This window comes from Penicillium mononematosum, assembly GCF_028829835.1.
Source record: "Penicillium mononematosum strain IBT 11891 chromosome Unknown utg000002l:1.0-8112719.0:1.0-8118358.0, whole genome shotgun sequence".
Taxonomy (NCBI): Eukaryota; Fungi; Ascomycota; class Eurotiomycetes; order Eurotiales; family Aspergillaceae; genus Penicillium; species Penicillium mononematosum.
Genome location: NW_026643272.1, coordinates 321,663 through 338,014, shown reverse-complemented (window position 1 = coordinate 338,014; position 16,352 = coordinate 321,663). Strand labels below are relative to the sequence as shown.

The following is a 16,352-nucleotide window of genomic DNA, read 5'->3' as shown; positions in this document are numbered from 1 at the left end:
AACCTGTATCTCTTTTCTTATTGTAGACTCATTTACCCGTGGACGGGAGTATGTTGACTTTGGGATCGCACCTGCCAGAAATAAATGGAGGCATCCATCCATGGATGGATGCCAAGAAAAATGACTAATCAAACACTGACTAATCAATGGACCACCTGGGCAGGTGCCCCCCATACTGTTCACTTTGAACGCGATGACGTGAGTGCGGTTGCCTATATTATCGATTCATTTCATAAAAATCGGGTCTTGGTGTTTTTTTTTCATTGGGTCACTTAGATGCTCCGTTAGAACCACCCTTTTACAAAACACTTTCATCATGGCGGACTCACAGAGTCCTGAGGCTCGCGAGTTGAGTCTGATAGGCAAGGTGGAATTCAGAATTGCCATGGCAGACACAGATGAGAAACTACAGTCACTACTTGGAACATATCTGCCTCCCTTGTTGCTGAAGCTCGGGTCAGAGAGCGTGGAGGTGCGCAACAAAATCATCTCGGTCTGCCAGCATATCAATACCCGAGTCAAAACCCCCTCTATTCAGCTGCCCGTGGCGGCATTGTTGAAGCAATTCAAGGAGCAAAACTCTCAATTGATCAGGCATTTTGATCTTATCTATGCCCAGCAAGGTATTGATCGCCTCGGCTCCGAAGCCAGAGTCGAGATCCTACTGCCATTGCTCCAGGGTATCTCGAAGATCGGAACGTCACCCACTCAGGGTGCTATCGTATTTAATCTGGTTTTGCGCCTATTACCACTTCTCAAGCTGCCAGCAAAGGGGAGTGAAGAAGATCAGCAGTTGAAATCCCGACTGGGTCTATCAGATGAAGATTCCGAATTCTTGTCCTTTTGGCTGGCGAAATTGTTACTTCTTACCCCTGGCCCCAAGGAAACTTCAACATGCCCTGGTCTATCTCCAGACGAGTATAGCTTCTTAAACAAGGGTGCCCCAGCAAACGAGACATGGAATCCTTCTACCGATGGTGGCTTGAACCTAACCGAGACAAAAGTTACTGCCCTTCGATTCATCGGAAGCGGTGCTTTTAAGGATCCACAACGATTCCTGCCTTCACTGATCGCTTCTGCTGATGCCAACTCCCGCCTTGCTGATCTCGGAGATGAGACTCTGAAGCGATTTACTGCGGATATTGAGAATCCTAATGTTGTGCAGGAGTTGTATGATTTGTATTTCGGTTCCGGTGGTGCTCCACCCGCGCGCCCTCCACTCCAAGTGAAGCTCCTCGTCTTTCTGGGGAAGTCCATCAAAGCTACTGCAGACCCCCAGCGGGTATTGAGGGTCATTGAAGATGGGCTCCTATCAGACTCTGCTAGATCCTCTCAGGGGTTGCAAGCGTCGAAGCTAAGGACGCAAATTTTTACGTTTACCACTTGGGTGGTTCGTATGGGCGCGCCATCTGATCTCAAGCAAATCGCGCCCATAATTATTGCAGGTCTAAGAGATTTCATTCAGTCTCAAGGATGGCCCAGTCCGGCCGCTAGTGGACAGAAACTACCCACAACAGACCTCAGCTTGCGAGGCCTTGCCTACGAGAGTATCGGTATCATGGTTCCCAAGGTCGACTTTATGTCGCAGGCCGATGCTGTAGAGAACTTCGAATTCGACCTGGTCCGATGGCTCTTTGCTTCCTTGAGTGCGGATGACTCGAGTCCTGAAATATTCGTCAGCATCGATCAGGCATTAGGAAGTATTCTTAATTCTTCATTGGACAGCCATGACAAGACCTTCCAAGACCAGCTGCGGCCATTCCTGGTTCGTCAGATGAGCATGCAGCCTGGCGATATTGATCCCGACACTGGGTACCGTGCGGTGCGAGGTGTTCAGTATGCTGCAGTGCGGTTTGCGAACCGATTCCTGCCATTTAGCGATGTGGTTGCCCGCTGGATCGATTTGATGGCCATCGCAAGAGGCCCAGAAAGACAACAAGAAATCGTTGAGGAAGGAAGGAAAGGTCTGCATCCTTACTGGTACCGACTCCTCAATCCTGCCAAGGATGGGAAATGGTCAGCTTCATCGGCAGCTCCAGTTCAAGACGAATCCTGGTTCGACTTCCCAAAGTTCGATGAGGCTACTCGTTTCCTGCTTGGCCCGGGAGGGCAAGAGCAACACTTGAATGTTCAGGCTTTGTCCGCATCCCAACTCCTGTCTGGTTCCTACAAAGGTTCATTTATGCCTGCCATCTCATTCCTCCGAAATACATTACTTTGGGAGGCGTTCTCGGCATCGGGAGTTGCTGCAGATCTAGAACAAGATTGGGACTATAAGCTAGAAGTTCTTCTCTCCACCAGCGTGGAAGCTCGTTCAGCCGTGAGACAGTATATTTGGGAGTCTGCAAAGGAATCTGTTTTGGCATTTTTGTCTGGCACACTCGAAGGTCTTGTAACCGGCGAGCGTGAAGGCCTGCGGCAATGTGGTGTTCATTTCGTGGAAATCTGCTCCCTAGCACCAAATGACGTTGTTCAACACTTGATTTCGCGTGCGGCATCCTTGATGGAGCCTATCTGCAGCAACAACCAAGATAACCAGGGTATTACTGCACGGGCATTTGGAATTCTGATCTCACATCCTGCCTTCTCAGAGGACCAACTGAGGAGTTTCATTACTCAGCTGTCTGCTACCATCCAATCGTGGAATACTGCTGTTGGTCAAGAGGTTATGCGAGTACGTGGGGCGATTTTAGCGCTCTCGTATTTGTTAAGTCGACTTGCGTACCGCGGGCTAGCGAGCCGAGCCCCAGAAGCACAAACCAAGCAGTTTATTGAGACTCTCTTTGATATTCTAGATGTTTCCCGTGATACTCTGCTCCAAAGGACTGCACAAGAGGCCATTGGACAGCTAAGTCTATCTGGCGTGCTGTCTCTTGATGTTATCACAGAAGAAGGTTGGAAAAAGATCCTGGAAAAGCTATCGCGCGACGCCAAGACCGAGAATCAAATCCCTGTCAGATCTCTGGGGTTGTTGACCCTGACCTTTTCTCGATCGGGCTCGGATAGTATCTTGTTCAGCGATTTCCTGGGTTCGCTCTACAGCCTACATGAAATCCGCAGCCCCGAAGTTCAGTTCACTGCAGGCGAGGCCTTGAGCAACGTCGCTGTTGGTTGGGATTCTCGGGCTCTTATCCAAGATTTCGACATCGATGGAGAGTTCCCTCATTCAGATGTCCCGCGCTCGGTGTTTGCACTGATCTGTGACAAGGTCATTGCCGATTGCATTGCGCCCAAGCCATCTCTGCGGAAGGCGTCTGCAATCTGGCTGTTGTCGCTGGTCAAGAACTGCGGTCACATGCAGGAGATGCAGGAGCGACTGCGTAAGTGCCAAGCTACTTTCAGCAGCCTCCTCGGAAACCGGGATGAGGTGGTGCAGGAGACTGGAGCGCATGGACTCAGCCTTGTATATGAGATTGGTGACCAATCCCTGAAAGACGATCTGGTCCAAGACCTGGTTGAGTCATTCACCTCGACTGGTCCCAACCTCGGGGGTGGCAAGATTGAGGCCGACACCCAGTTATTTGAACCTGGGGCCCTCCCCACTGGTGAAGGGTCGTCTGTCAACACCTACAAGGATATCATGAACCTGGCCGCCGAGGCGGGTGACCCCACCCTGGTTTACCGATTCATGTCACTGGCTTCAAATAATGCTATTTGGACAAATCGTGCAGCATTTGGCCGCTTTGGAATCAGCAGCATATTTTCTGATTCCAGTGTCGATGGCTACCTGGCGAAGAACCCTAAGATTTACCCCAAGCTTTTCCGTTACCGGTTCGATCCAAACCCGAACGTGCAAAGATCTATGAACACCATCTGGCAAGCACTAGTTAAGGACCCTACTGTTGTCATCGATACCCATTTTGATGATATCATGCAGGATCTTCTCAAGAGCATTTTAGCTGGTCGGGAATGGCGTGTTCGGCAAGCAAGTTGTGCTGCCGTGGCAGATCTGATCCAAGGTCGCCGTCCGGAGAAATACGCCCAGTATCTCGATGAAATTTACAGCAAGGGTTTCAAATTGCTGGACGATATCAAGGAGTCTGTCCGCACCGCCGCGCTAAAGCTCTGTCAAACCATTACCAATTCGGTCATCCGCACACTCGAGACGAGTGGCACGGAGAAGCGCGCAGGTACTTTACTCCAAAGTGCTATCCCCTTCCTTCTGAGCGACAAGGGACTGGATTCCAGCGTGGAAGAAGTGCAAGGATACGCCATCGGTGCACTGATCTCAATGATCAAGAAGAGCCCTGGCAGCTTACTGCGCCCACATGTTCCCAATATGCTGGAGAAGTTCCTAAGTGCTCTGAGCTCTCTGGAGCCACAGGCTGTCAACTATGTCCACCTCAACGCCGACAAGTATGGTCTCACCAGCCAAGAGATTGACAAGATGCGTCTCTCTAGCATCCGCACATCCCCTATGATGGAGGTGATTGAGCGGTATCTGATTGACAACTTGGATGAAAGCAATCTCGACGAACTGGCACAGAGACTCGAAGATGTGCTTCGGTCGGCCGTGGGCCTGCCATCGAAGGTGGGTTGCAGCCGCGTTCTGGTGCTGCTTAGCATGAAAACCTTGCTCTTCCGCCCATACGCAGATCGATTTATCCAAATCCTCACCAAGTACGTGGTGGACCGGAATGACACGGTCAGCGCCTCCTACTGCTCATCCATGGGCTATCTGCTGCGGCTCGCTTCGGACGATCGGGTTCTGACGACCTTTGACTTTGCCAAAAACCTCTATCTGACAGCGGAGGACGCCACGCCACGAGTGATCTCCGGCGAGATCCTGTACTCGGCATCCAAACTGTCCAACGATCGGTTCATGGCATTTGCGGCGAGTGCCTTACCATTCGTCTTTGTGTGTAAGCACGATGGCGATGAACATGTGAAAGAGCAGTTTGAGAAGACATGGCAGGATAACGTCGGTGGGTCGCGCGCCGTGTCGCTTTACATTCGCGAGATCGTGGGCCTCGTTTCAGACAATTTGGACTCACCCCGCTGGGCTATCAAGCATACGGCCGCACGGGCGATGGCGCAAGCAGTTTTATCGCTTGATGCAGAGATTGACCTCCCGACGGCCCAATTGGTTTGGCCAGTATTGGAGCGTGCTCTGGCGGGGAAGACATGGGAAGGTAAAGAAGTGGTGCTTAAGGCGCTAGTGAAATTTAGTGGCCAAGCTCAGAAGTTGTGGCAAGACAAGGAGGAGCTGAGGGGCCTGATGAAGGTATGGGCTGACATGTCGCCACTTGGCCCCCAATGATTATAATTGATTACGGGGAAAAGGTGCAAAATATTCAATTCGATGCTAACGCATGTCAGACTATTACGGCTCGCGAAGCCAAGCGAGCTAACGTCCTCTACCGGCCGCATGGACTGCGAGCAATGGGCGAGATCGCGCAGGCACGCAAGGACCTCAACTTCATGCCGGACGCATTAAAGATAATCCCGGGGGTGGTTGAAGAAATGGAAGACCAAGACCAAGACCAGATGGAGATAGACTCGAGGAATGGGCGCGGCTCGACCCAAGATGACACCCTTGCGGCGTGTGTGCAATGTCTCCTGCAATGTTTCAACCCCACCGCCGATTCGGGTGAAGGTTAGTCCCCTAAATCACCCAAATCCCCCTCAATTACCCCCCAAAATTGTGGAATTGTGGGAAACCCCCTAGCGTCACGCCTTGCTAACACTAACCACAGCGCTGGGAAAGTACGTGGAACAGATGACTGGTCCGCTGGCTCAAGTGCTCCAACATGGTGGACGACAGGTCGTCAGCACGGGCTACGATGAGCTCCGGGCTTTCTTTACACGAGTGGATCAGTGGATCGTCTTACCGGAGGCATCCGGTGAACAACTGGCCGCACCCTTGACTGCATTGGCAGAGAAGATTCTCACGGGGGAAGTGGACGGATCTGTCGAAGCCATCCGCAAGGGTCGTGCAGAGGCCATTCTAGCGTACCTGAAACTGAGTCCTCATGCCCAAGGTGTGCCTGACACACTTCTCATGCGTGTTCGTGAGTGGAGAGCCAGTGAGCGATCCGAACCGGTACAGCGTTTACTCGACGAGGCCCTGGCGTTCCCGAACTAAGAATCCCACGTGGTTTTGGCCATTTTTATTATTTTATATTTCATTTATAGGTCGATCATGAATGATGCTTATTTCCTCATTTTTTAAGGGAGGATTCGATACGGGCCAAGTAACAATCGTACCAATAGGAAGTCTGTGTAGAACAGTATCACAGCCATTTTAAGGTAAATTCCTCCAAATGCCCTCAAGTCTGCGCCACTCGCTTAATTCTCGGCCAAGTCCGCTTGGAATGCGGAGAGTCCCAAAGTGTCTAAAAGAGTCTAAAAGCGTCTAAAGTTGTCGAAAAGTGTCCGAAAGTGTCCAAGCTTGTCCAAACTGGGCCAAACTTGACCAAACTGGGCTAAGCTTGTCCCAAAACAGTGCAACAGTGTGATCTCTTCGATTTTTCCTCAATCGATCCAGACCGGGGTCCGGGCCGATCGAGACTTTAGCATTTCTTCCCCCACACATGGCCAACAGCTACATTCACCTAATTGAATTCTTCGGCTCCGATAAAAAGGGATGAGGTGATTTCTGACAAGTCCCTTGTCTCTTCTAAGATGTTTTTCCTCTTCTACCTCCTCTCACTATTAACTCTAGTTCCCCTTAGTCCGGGGCAACCCTGTAAAGTTAATAGTTAGCAGAGTACCAAGGTAATAATAGCAACTTCTAGGATTGTCCACATGGTTGACATCTGCATGCCATTCCTTTTCTTTTCTTCTGTCTTTTTCCTTGTTTTTTGGCTTTTTTTTTCTGCCTTTTTTTCTAAATTTTTTCCCCTTAGCTCTTCCTTTTCCTGATTTCCCCTTCGAATAATCAAATAATACAATAATAGATTAATAGAATATAATTTAATTTTCCCTTATTCCCGCCACCCGTTCAAAATACATGAACTCCCCTTATGCATTTTTCTGACTTACTGTCTTTTCTCCTTCCAAGGCTTCCCCCTCTATCCTCTCTATCCTCTAATCTTATTATAACTTCTTTTCTATCTTTAATTTTCCCCTATTCCTTTCTTCCTTTAACAATTGACCCTTAATATACTGTACCGAGTACCCTAGTAAGTGTTCCAATTCAGCCTGTCTGTACATCACTGATCATAAGACAAAGCCATATGACGGCCAGTCTGGTGCAAAACAGACGCAAAGTCTCTGCGAAACCACTGCGGTTACCCATCATTGCCCCCAAGGAAGATCTCTTTGATGCCTTCGCCAAGTCCGAAAAGGCCCTGAGCGCTCCACCGCGCATCCGCTTGCCTCCGCGATCTCGCACCGGTTGCTGGTAAGTGATCGTCTCTATATTTTGATTATACCCCAGACCCAAGCTTATTCATTCCAGGACATGCCGAGTGAGTTTCTTTTTATGTTTCTCTTAAATCAGAAGAAAAACAGTTGATTAATTGCTTTTTTTTTTTTTTTGTCTCTCTCAGAGTCGAAAAGGTAGGTGACTCGGACAACCGTCTCCAGAGCTCCAGGGCTAATTCCGTGGCTGACACATTTCTCCAGTCAAATGTGATGAAGGACACCCGCAATGTAATGTATGCATTCTTCACACTTGGTTAATCTCCACATTTTCACATTTCCACATTTACTTATACGTGACAGCAATGTACTCGTCTAGGCCACACTTGCGATTATCGTCCTCGGCTGGCTTTTCGTGATGATACCCCGCGTATCATGGGCCGCATGGCCGATGTGAAGACAAACGGCCATGTTGTCTGGGATCGTAAGCGACTTTTTCTTTTTCTTTTTAGAGATTTCTTTTAGTCCATACTAACTAGAGTAGTCACTTCGCCGAGTTCCAATGATGAGAGGACCGATTATTTCTCTTCCAAGGATTCCCTTCCGCCCTTTTCCCTGCTCACTTCGGACGAAGACCGGGAAAAGAAAGCAGAAGGGGTTAGTCCCGGCACGTACCTTGTCGTGATGACACCAGACAGTTTCTCCTCACTACCAGAGTATGCAGACGATGCAATCGAGAAAGCTAGAGCCAATTCCACCAGCGAGCGCAGGAGGTCTGCGGCCAGTAATCCCACGAGCGCGGCCAAGGGCGACTGCAGTGGAGGCGATGATGCTAATGTGGTGATTTTGAAGACATTCGAAGATGCCACTCGCCGCTCGCCGTCTAACGGGAAGACCTTCAGGATCTCTCCAACATCGGAAATCTCAGATCCTTTCTGCAATTTGTCTCTCTCTCCAAATTTCACTTCCCTTCCTTCACCGGATGTGAAGGTAGAGGAGATGGCGTTCTTGGACCCGCGTCTTGACCAGCAAAGTCAGGATTCTACTATCTTTTCCCACTTTCGTCAGGTCATATGGCGGCAGTTGTTCCCTCACGACCATAGACTTGATGATTCTTGTGGATCTGATAGTCACTTTATGACTCTCAGCATGGACTTCCTAGAGCAGGAAGCCACTCGTTTCCCTCCTGTGGGTAACCCATTCTATATTTCAGACGATGTCCGTGCTAACAGGAACAACAGCTTTCCCACGCTATGATGGCTGTATCAGCCCTTAGTCTCTCGCACAGCGGCACAGGACACAATGTCGATGCGCTACAATATTATCAGCAAGCCTTCCCCTCGCTCCAGGTAAGCCTACGGAACAATGATGATCTTGTTTCCGACGGGCTGTTCCTTACCCACTTCCTACTTCTGATCTACGAGGTAAGAGGTCCCAGTTGCAATTTCCCACAGTGTATATACTTACATCCCTCAGATTGCAGCCGCCGAGCCACACGGCTCGAACCTCTGGTCTCACCATATCTCCCGCCTCCTTCACATCGCCTTCCTTCGACGGGCCAAGTATGGCCAAGAGCCCCACCCGTTTATTCTCTGGTGGGTGTGCCACATCGACTTGTACGCCCTGTTCAGCGGAGCAGGGACGGGAGAGTTTGTAAGGGCCGTTATCGACCACCAGATGCTTCCTGGATCGGAATCTCTTCTCTACCCTTCTGCCCCAGAGGGCTACAGTGTGATCTACTCCGATGAACATGAGAGCTTACCGGTGATCATGCGTCTGTATCATGATACATTCCGACTAGCTGCGCAACTGGGGTTCTTGGCTACTCGCCTTCGTCATGATAGACGGAACCTGCCCTTTGCAGAGTTCGACAAGAGATCGCAGGAATTAAGCAATCTACGTCAGGCTTTCGGGAGACTGTGGGAATCGCCAGATGTTGCATTTGTACACCAACATCAGGATAACCTCCCGCGGCGATCTCGGGAAATCATGCAACAGGTCAGTTCTTTCCACTTTTCGCTCTTTCCGTATATGCAAAGAAAGAAAGAGAAACATCTAACCCCTTCTAGTCCGCTACACTGTACCATGTTTGTCAACTCTTCTCCTATAGCAGCATGTGGCCCGGACAACGTGTCGAGTCCGAGTTCTCCCCAGACGCAGAAATCGACCACCACGCAACAGAGATCCTGCGCCTGGCCCAGCAGACTACGCACACTCGACGAGCAGATCGACATTTCCTAGTATTCCCCTTGTTCCTAGCAGGTGCTACGGCATCAGCTAGTGGGATGAAGATGATGGCGATGGAGTTGATGACTAGTATGGAATACGAGGAAGACGGCATGGGCCGCAATGCTGCGACGACTCGTGCTATCCTCCAGATTGTCTATGAGCGGCAGTTGGAGCGACTTATGCATATGGGTCATACATTGGATGTTGATTGGTCTGACCTTATGGCTCAGGAGGGACTTCAGGTGGTTAATTTCGGGTTTTGATTGGATAGTGGAGTTTGGTTTTTGGTTTTTGGTTTTTGGTTTTTCAGAGCATTGGCGCATAAGGCATATTTGTATTTTTGGATGTTCATTGTATGTTAGCATGATTGATGATATATGTATAGAAAGCGGAATTTGATCCATGGAACTTGGAACTGCTCGGGCCGACCCATTTCGAATGTAAACATCTATATATCAGGACTTACATACATATGTATGTACTTACCTACTTAACTACGTAGTACTACATAGGAAATACCCAACTAGTCTATGCCAAGGCAGCAACTTGTGATGATTCTCGTCACCTGCGGGGTCGGCGTCTCGACTTGGCGGCTACAGAAAATCCGATCTTCTTCATCTTTCCTTTTTCTTTTTCCTCTTCTTCTCGGATAATTTCTATGAATAGATGAAAAAGCCCCTTTTTCCCATTGCCCCGCATCTACTTCCCAACGATCTTCGCGCTTATCTCCGTAATTGGGAGTCGCATTCTGCTGTGGCTGAATTCTGTCTTTCTGCAGCTTCCAGCCCAGCAATTTCTCAACCATGAGTGGCAGCAGCCGTGCCCTCCATCCCGAGGAGCTTTTCCTCAATGACCGCCCAGCCAGGCAAGAATCACCCACCGTCGGCCCTTTACGCATCAACAAACGGGACTCGTCATCTCCAGCATCCGCCGCGGGATCCAGCCCCCCCACCAAACGCCCCGCTACCCTATCCGGATGACCGTCAACGTCCGCAGATGCGCACCTCAAGTTCAAACGACCGCTATCACGACAACATTAGATATGGTTCTCCGCCAGCTGGTCCTGGCTCCGGCTCCGTGAGTCCAAATGAATACCCAACAGCGCTCCGGCCGCGGGACGGCCGTGAGCCCCGAGTCGCAACATTGGCCGAACGAAGAGGTGCAGCCCCTAAGCCACTGCCCGAATCTCCCAGCTACGATGCGCCAGATCGCGAGGCCTTAGCTGCCAGACCATACCCTCGACCCCCGGCCAGTCAACCACCTGGGCCACCAGAGCCACCAGCAAACACAAATCAATACGATTACCGTCAACAATACTACCCGCCGCCTCAACGCCAAAGCTCCACGTCTGCAGCCCGGCCCCCATCCAGTCTACAGCCCCCACAAGGCCCGCTCAATCGCATCAGTTCCACCTCCACAACCCGCGCCCAGCGTGGCTCGCCCCCGCCACCAGAGACTCCTGTCGTTGGACCAGGTCAGCAGCCAGGCTCGGACATAGAGGCCCGCTATGCCGCTGCGGGAATCGCAGGTACCGGGACCTTGCAGGGCATCCAGTCGCATAACGTGGCTGCGCAGAGACGGGCAGAACAGTACTCCGGACAGCAGCCGACTTTCCCATCGCAGCAGCAGCCGCGCCCGTGGACTCCTACTGAGCAGCCCGGCTCGCAGCCCCATGGCCCTCCTACGGTTTATCAGGGTGATGAGGTCGTCTCTGATAATAATCAGCCCGCTGCTGTGCATCCTGGTCAATACGGTAGTCCGCCGCCGCAGATTCCCGGGTCCTATGGCACCCCGCCGCCACAAGTTCATCCGGGTCAATATAGTAGTCCGCCGCCCCAGGCTCATCCGGGCCAATATAGCAGCCCGCCACCCCAGGCTCACCCTAGCCAGTACAATGGATCTCCATCCCAATCGCACCCTGCAGCTGGGCTACCGCAGCAGCTGCTGCAACAACAACAACCAGGACGAATTCCCCCTAACGCTCTGGAACAAGATATGGACCGGATGCGCCTCAGCTCCTCTCCTCCTCCCGCCTACTCAAGTGTATCTGGCCCTTCTGCTTCAAATGGTTACCCCAATGAGAAGCAAAGCGGTCCTGCGGCGGCGGCAGCAACAGGAGCAGCAGTTGGAGCTGGAGCCGCCATGATGCACCCGGCCTTAGCAAACCAACCCAATCCTGTTACAAAAACATCTTCCCCTGTACCTGCAGTCTCGCCGCAGGACCATCCCGCTTTTGCGAATGATCAGAGACAGCAACAGCAAACAGGGCAATCCCCACAGGCGTCTGTTGCTAACGACCTGTCCGGTTTCCATCATCAGACAGTCCAGGTGACTTCTCCGGGGCCCTCTGCCGCAGGTCCAGCGTCTCCACCACCTCTTCCGGAGGGATGGATTGCGCACATGGATCCAAGCTCCGGACAGTATTACTACATCCATTTGCCCACGCAGTCGACTCAGTGGGAGTTCCCGAAGGGACCTACACCGCTTAATCTCAACGACACACCCTTGTCCCCAGTGGGAAGTGTGTATAGCGCCCATCCGCTAGTTTCCCCGGGTCTGTCAGCTTTCGGGAAGCCTTTAGCGTCACCCGGTGTGCCTTTGACCCCTGGTTTCGAAAGTTTACAGTCTCCAATGGTGACTGGATTCACTGGGCCACCCCCGAGTAGCGGCGTGGATCTGTACAAGAACACTCCAACTAACGGTGTCTACTTTGGCCCTTATCTGCGTTACACCAACATGGATATCGAGCGTGGAATCTGGTTAGGATCTATCCTGCTTGTGACGGATGCCGCACAGCCGCCCACGATTCACATGCACCAAAGTCTAGACCTATCTCCAAACCCAAGACAATTGAAGGCAGTCAACATCGCCGCCCATCAACGCTGGACATTCTACAAGTATGAGGTTGATCTTCAGATGGACGATGCGGGTCCAGCAAAATGGACCTACGCCATCACCTCCCACCTTGGCTGCACTCGCTACGAGTTTCTCGTCGCTGGTCGACACGAAACCAATTGGCGGTTTATTGCTACCTCTGGAAATGACTTCTCGCTCAATGTCAATGCTGGTGAGCGGGCTCGTTTGGGTGGTGTCGGTTACATGTGGAAGGATATCATGCAAAAGCACAATGAAATCGGAGGCTTCCACGCCCAGTTATGCCTGGGTGGTCAGATCTATGCGGATCGCATGTGGAAAGAGATTCCTTCTCTCAAGCAATGGTTGACTATCAGCGGAAAAGAAGCTAGAAAGAACGCTCCTTGGACAGCGGCTAACCAGCAGGATGTTTCTCACGCATACTTCCATTACTATACCAGCCACTTTGATCAACCCCACATAAGGGAGTCATTTGCGCAGATTCCTTATGTCTGCCAGATTGATGATCATGATATGTGAGTCACCCACACAGCAACAATCAGCGAGCAGCACTAACATATCCGCAGCTTCGATGGATTTGGCTCGTATCCTGAGCACATGCAATTCTCGAACATGTTCAAGAACATCGGCCGCATCGGCATCGAGATGTACCTCCTCTTCCAGCATCACACAACCCTCGACATCCTCCGTAACGTCAGCAACGATATGGACCTCTTCACTATAACCGGCACAGGCTGGCACTTTGTTAAATACCTAGGTCCCGGCGTCGTGGTCGTCGGTCCAGATTGCCGCTCAGAAAGAAACCCACACCAAGTCATGGCCGGTCCCACGTACCAGGGTCTCTTCCCGAAGATTGCAATGCTACCACCCAGTGTGCAACACTGTCTCTGGATGGTCTCCGTGCCACTCATCTATCCCCGCCTAGAGACGGCAGAACACATCGTCCAGACCGTCGCAACAGGAAAGCGAGCCGTGACCGGCGCGTACAATGTGCTGGGCAAGGTAACGAGCTCGGTAGCCGGGGTGGTCGGCGCCAAAGACTTTGTCGGCTCAGGCTTCGACTCGGTGAAGCGAGCCGTCGGCAAATCCGGGCTGATGGGCGGTATACTGAGTCCATTTGGCGAGTTCAACTCCATGGACGAGCTACGCGATCAATGGACGCACGAGTCGAAGGTTCGTTTCCTCCCCCAACCCCTATCCAAACCATGCCATACTAACCCAGCACCAGGATCTCGAACGCACATATCTCATCCGCACACTCCAAGGCATCGCACACCAAAAATCAATCCGCATGACCTTCCTCTCCGGCGCCGTCAACGTCTGCGGCGCAGGTCTCGTCCACGACCCCTCAAACCCCTCAGACCACAAGACAATGTACCAACTCATCGCCTCCTCCGTCGTCAACACCCCGCCCCCATCATATATCATCAAACTCCTCCACAGCCACAGCAAGCCGCTCTACGTCCCCGCCAACGGCCACAGATCCTCGGGCCAGGTGAGCGATACAAAGGAAGATATGATGGAAATCTTCCAGACAGACGTCAACGGCCAGGCCCGTGAATACCGCAAGCTCATGGCGCGTCGGAACTACGTCGCTATTGTCGCGTATGACCCTGAGTCGGTTAATCCTTCCTATGGCCATGTGACGCCTGGTGGGGTTAGTAAATTGAGTCTTGCGGCGGACTTTATGGTTCAGGGCGATGGGGCTCTTGGAAATGTGGTTAAATTCGGGCCTGTTATTGTGCCGAGTTTGGATCATGGTCGGTGATGATGAGGATGTTGATGGTCTCCTTTCTATACTTGTACTGAGAGATCCTTTGGTTTCGATGTTTTTTGTCCTTTCTTACACAGCATTCTTATTGTTCTTTGATGGTTTTTGAATTCGTTCTTTTTGGCGTGTTTGTATATCCGCTGCTCTGTTCCTGTCTATTTCCTAGCCTGGGTGTATGCCTTCATTATATTGACACAATTACACTGCTGTTCTGACTTGATTCTTGGATCGACTTGCAATTGCTTTCGAGGAACAGTGTTAGAGATGGAATGAAAGATATCAGGTTGAAAGAGCGTGGTTTCTCATAAAACAAAGTATCTGATGATGTATAAAATGGGGGTATCCAGGGTATATCAATAGTAAACAAAGCAAAACAACCAGCGCCAGTATCTAATCCAGATAAGGTATTCTCTACCCAGTTGGATCTCCCCCCGGGAACACAAAGACCTATGCGCCAAAAATAATCCCGATGAGCATAAAACAGCTCCCAAAGCCGGTACCTCGCTGGTATAAGAGACCAATCCCACCGGAGAGGCGATAATCTATCCTCACAACCAGCAAGATCTGAACTCTCACCTCCCAAAACAGCCTGCTCCTCAGACACTCCATCGCCATTACCATCACCATCACTCGACCGACACCCCTCCCCATCAGAACCAGCCAACCCAACAGGAACATTCAAATCCCGATACAACTCAACCAAAACCCCCTCCACCCCCTCCCCCCGCAATACACCCCGGATCCTCCGCACCAAGACAATGAACCACATCCTCCCTACGCGGCGGCAACCCCTCCCTCATAATAAAAACCTCCCCAGCATGAGGCCGATATCCCCACTCAGCAAGCGGGAGCATAGGAACCGGATCCCCGACATGCGTCACACGACGAAACCGCATACCACCATCAAGGGGATCAAGCGGGGGAATCGATATCCCATCCCCGAGCCCGAATTGCTCATCGATGAATGCCGCCAACGCCCCGTTCCCAATCATAGGCTCCCCGAACGTCGTGGCCGTTACGTCCCAGCCCTTCAGACGCATCTCGAGGCCGGCTAGGGCGGCGACTGCGCCGCCGAGGGAGTGGCCTACGAGGGTTATGGCGTAGTCTGGGTATTTTTGGCGTAGGGTGGAGATCTGTGGGAGGATTTTGGGTCGGGTTTCGAGCCATGAGCGCATGAAGCCCGCGTGGACGGTGCAGTTTTCGCAGTGTGGGCTTGTTGGATTTGGGGTGGTGCTGCTATTTCCTTCCGGGTCTGGGTAGGGGATGTAGGCTTGGGGGTAGGCGGAGAGGTCGATTATGGTATTCGTTATTGAGTAGGTGCCGCGGAAGGCGAGGATTATTTGTTTGGTGGAGGGGGCGTGGGAGAGGGCTATGTAGCCGCATGAGTCTGATAGGAGGAGGCCGGTGTTCCAGGTCTGCGGGGTGGGTTGGGTTAGGTTAGTAGTTTGTGTCTTGGAGATAGTGCTTGGTTGGAGGTTGGTAACTCACGGTTACTAGTTCTAGATCTGGGAACTCGATGCAGCGGCTGAGGCACTGGAATGGTTGGTGTACTCCTGTTGTGCCGACGCAGTATGAAATGTCCACTATCCGGGATAACTCTTCCAGGGAGTTGAATAGCTCGTTGGATACATGTTTGGTCTTGCTCAGGGCTGTGGCAGGGCTTAGGATACAGGTGTATAGTAGTAAAAGGAGGAATAAAATGCTAGCCATGGCTTAACATGCTGAGTTGTGTAGGAGGGAAAGTACCTAGGTAATCTTTAAAAAGAACAAGAGCATGTGATGTGGAGACGTCCACGGGTGACTGGAATCCGGGGTAATTCCATTATGTCATCGCTTTCCTCATGTCGATCAGTCTTGGAAGGCACGAGGGATCCTAGGAAGGTATACGGGCATGGGTCGGCTCTTGTCTCTGCCAGAGCATCAAAAAGACAAACATCCTTGAGGATATGCCCACGGTATTAGAGGTGCCAGTGACAAGGCCTACACCTTGTTATGTATACTTGTAAGGTTGATTTCTACAACACATGAACGTGACAACCTTGCAATCTAAATCTTCACGAGACCCGATCCAAGACATCATCGCCCTAATCGGACTCTACAATAAAGGGATAATCAACGATGAAATTCGCCTTCCCTTCAGGTTGTTCATCGGCCGCTCCGCTTCGCAGCCAGC

General features: G+C 51.4%; 4 protein-coding genes across 4 annotated transcripts; 3 read left to right on the top strand and 1 right to left on the bottom strand.

Annotated features, from left to right (window-relative positions):
* Positions 1–316: 316 nt before the first annotated feature.
* Positions 317–6,085, top strand: N7519_001858 (ECM29 family proteasome component; the record flags this gene model as incomplete). The annotated part of the gene is made up of 3 exons (XM_057288636.1): positions 317–5,224; positions 5,320–5,596; positions 5,697–6,085. The coding sequence occupies 3 exons, from the start codon at positions 317–319 to the stop codon at positions 6,083–6,085; spliced, it is 5,574 nt and encodes a 1,857-aa protein (XP_057149838.1).
* Positions 6,086–7,178: 1,093 nt separating this feature from the next.
* N7519_001857 (Zn(II)2Cys6 transcription factor) lies at positions 7,179–9,797 on the top strand (the record flags this gene model as incomplete). Its single annotated transcript, XM_057288635.1, has 9 exons — positions 7,179–7,345; positions 7,403–7,412; positions 7,494–7,503; positions 7,570–7,601; positions 7,669–7,789; positions 7,850–8,493; positions 8,547–8,729; positions 8,782–9,303; positions 9,375–9,797. 9 exons carry the CDS (start codon positions 7,179–7,181, stop codon positions 9,795–9,797), a joined length of 2,112 nt encoding a protein of 703 aa, XP_057149837.1.
* Positions 9,798–10,383: 586 nt separating this feature from the next.
* N7519_001856 (WW domain protein) lies at positions 10,384–14,176 on the top strand (the record flags this gene model as incomplete). The annotated part of the gene is made up of 3 exons (XM_057288634.1): positions 10,384–12,923; positions 12,975–13,581; positions 13,637–14,176. The coding sequence occupies 3 exons, from the start codon at positions 10,384–10,386 to the stop codon at positions 14,174–14,176; spliced, it is 3,687 nt and encodes a 1,228-aa protein (XP_057149836.1).
* A 698-nt stretch (positions 14,177–14,874) lies between these two features.
* On the bottom strand, positions 14,875–15,889 carry N7519_001855 (lipase family protein; the record flags this gene model as incomplete). The annotated part of the gene is made up of 2 exons (XM_057288633.1): positions 14,875–15,594; positions 15,668–15,889. 2 exons carry the CDS (start codon positions 15,887–15,889, stop codon positions 14,875–14,877), a joined length of 942 nt encoding a protein of 313 aa, XP_057149835.1.
* Positions 15,890–16,352: the final 463 nt, after the last annotated feature.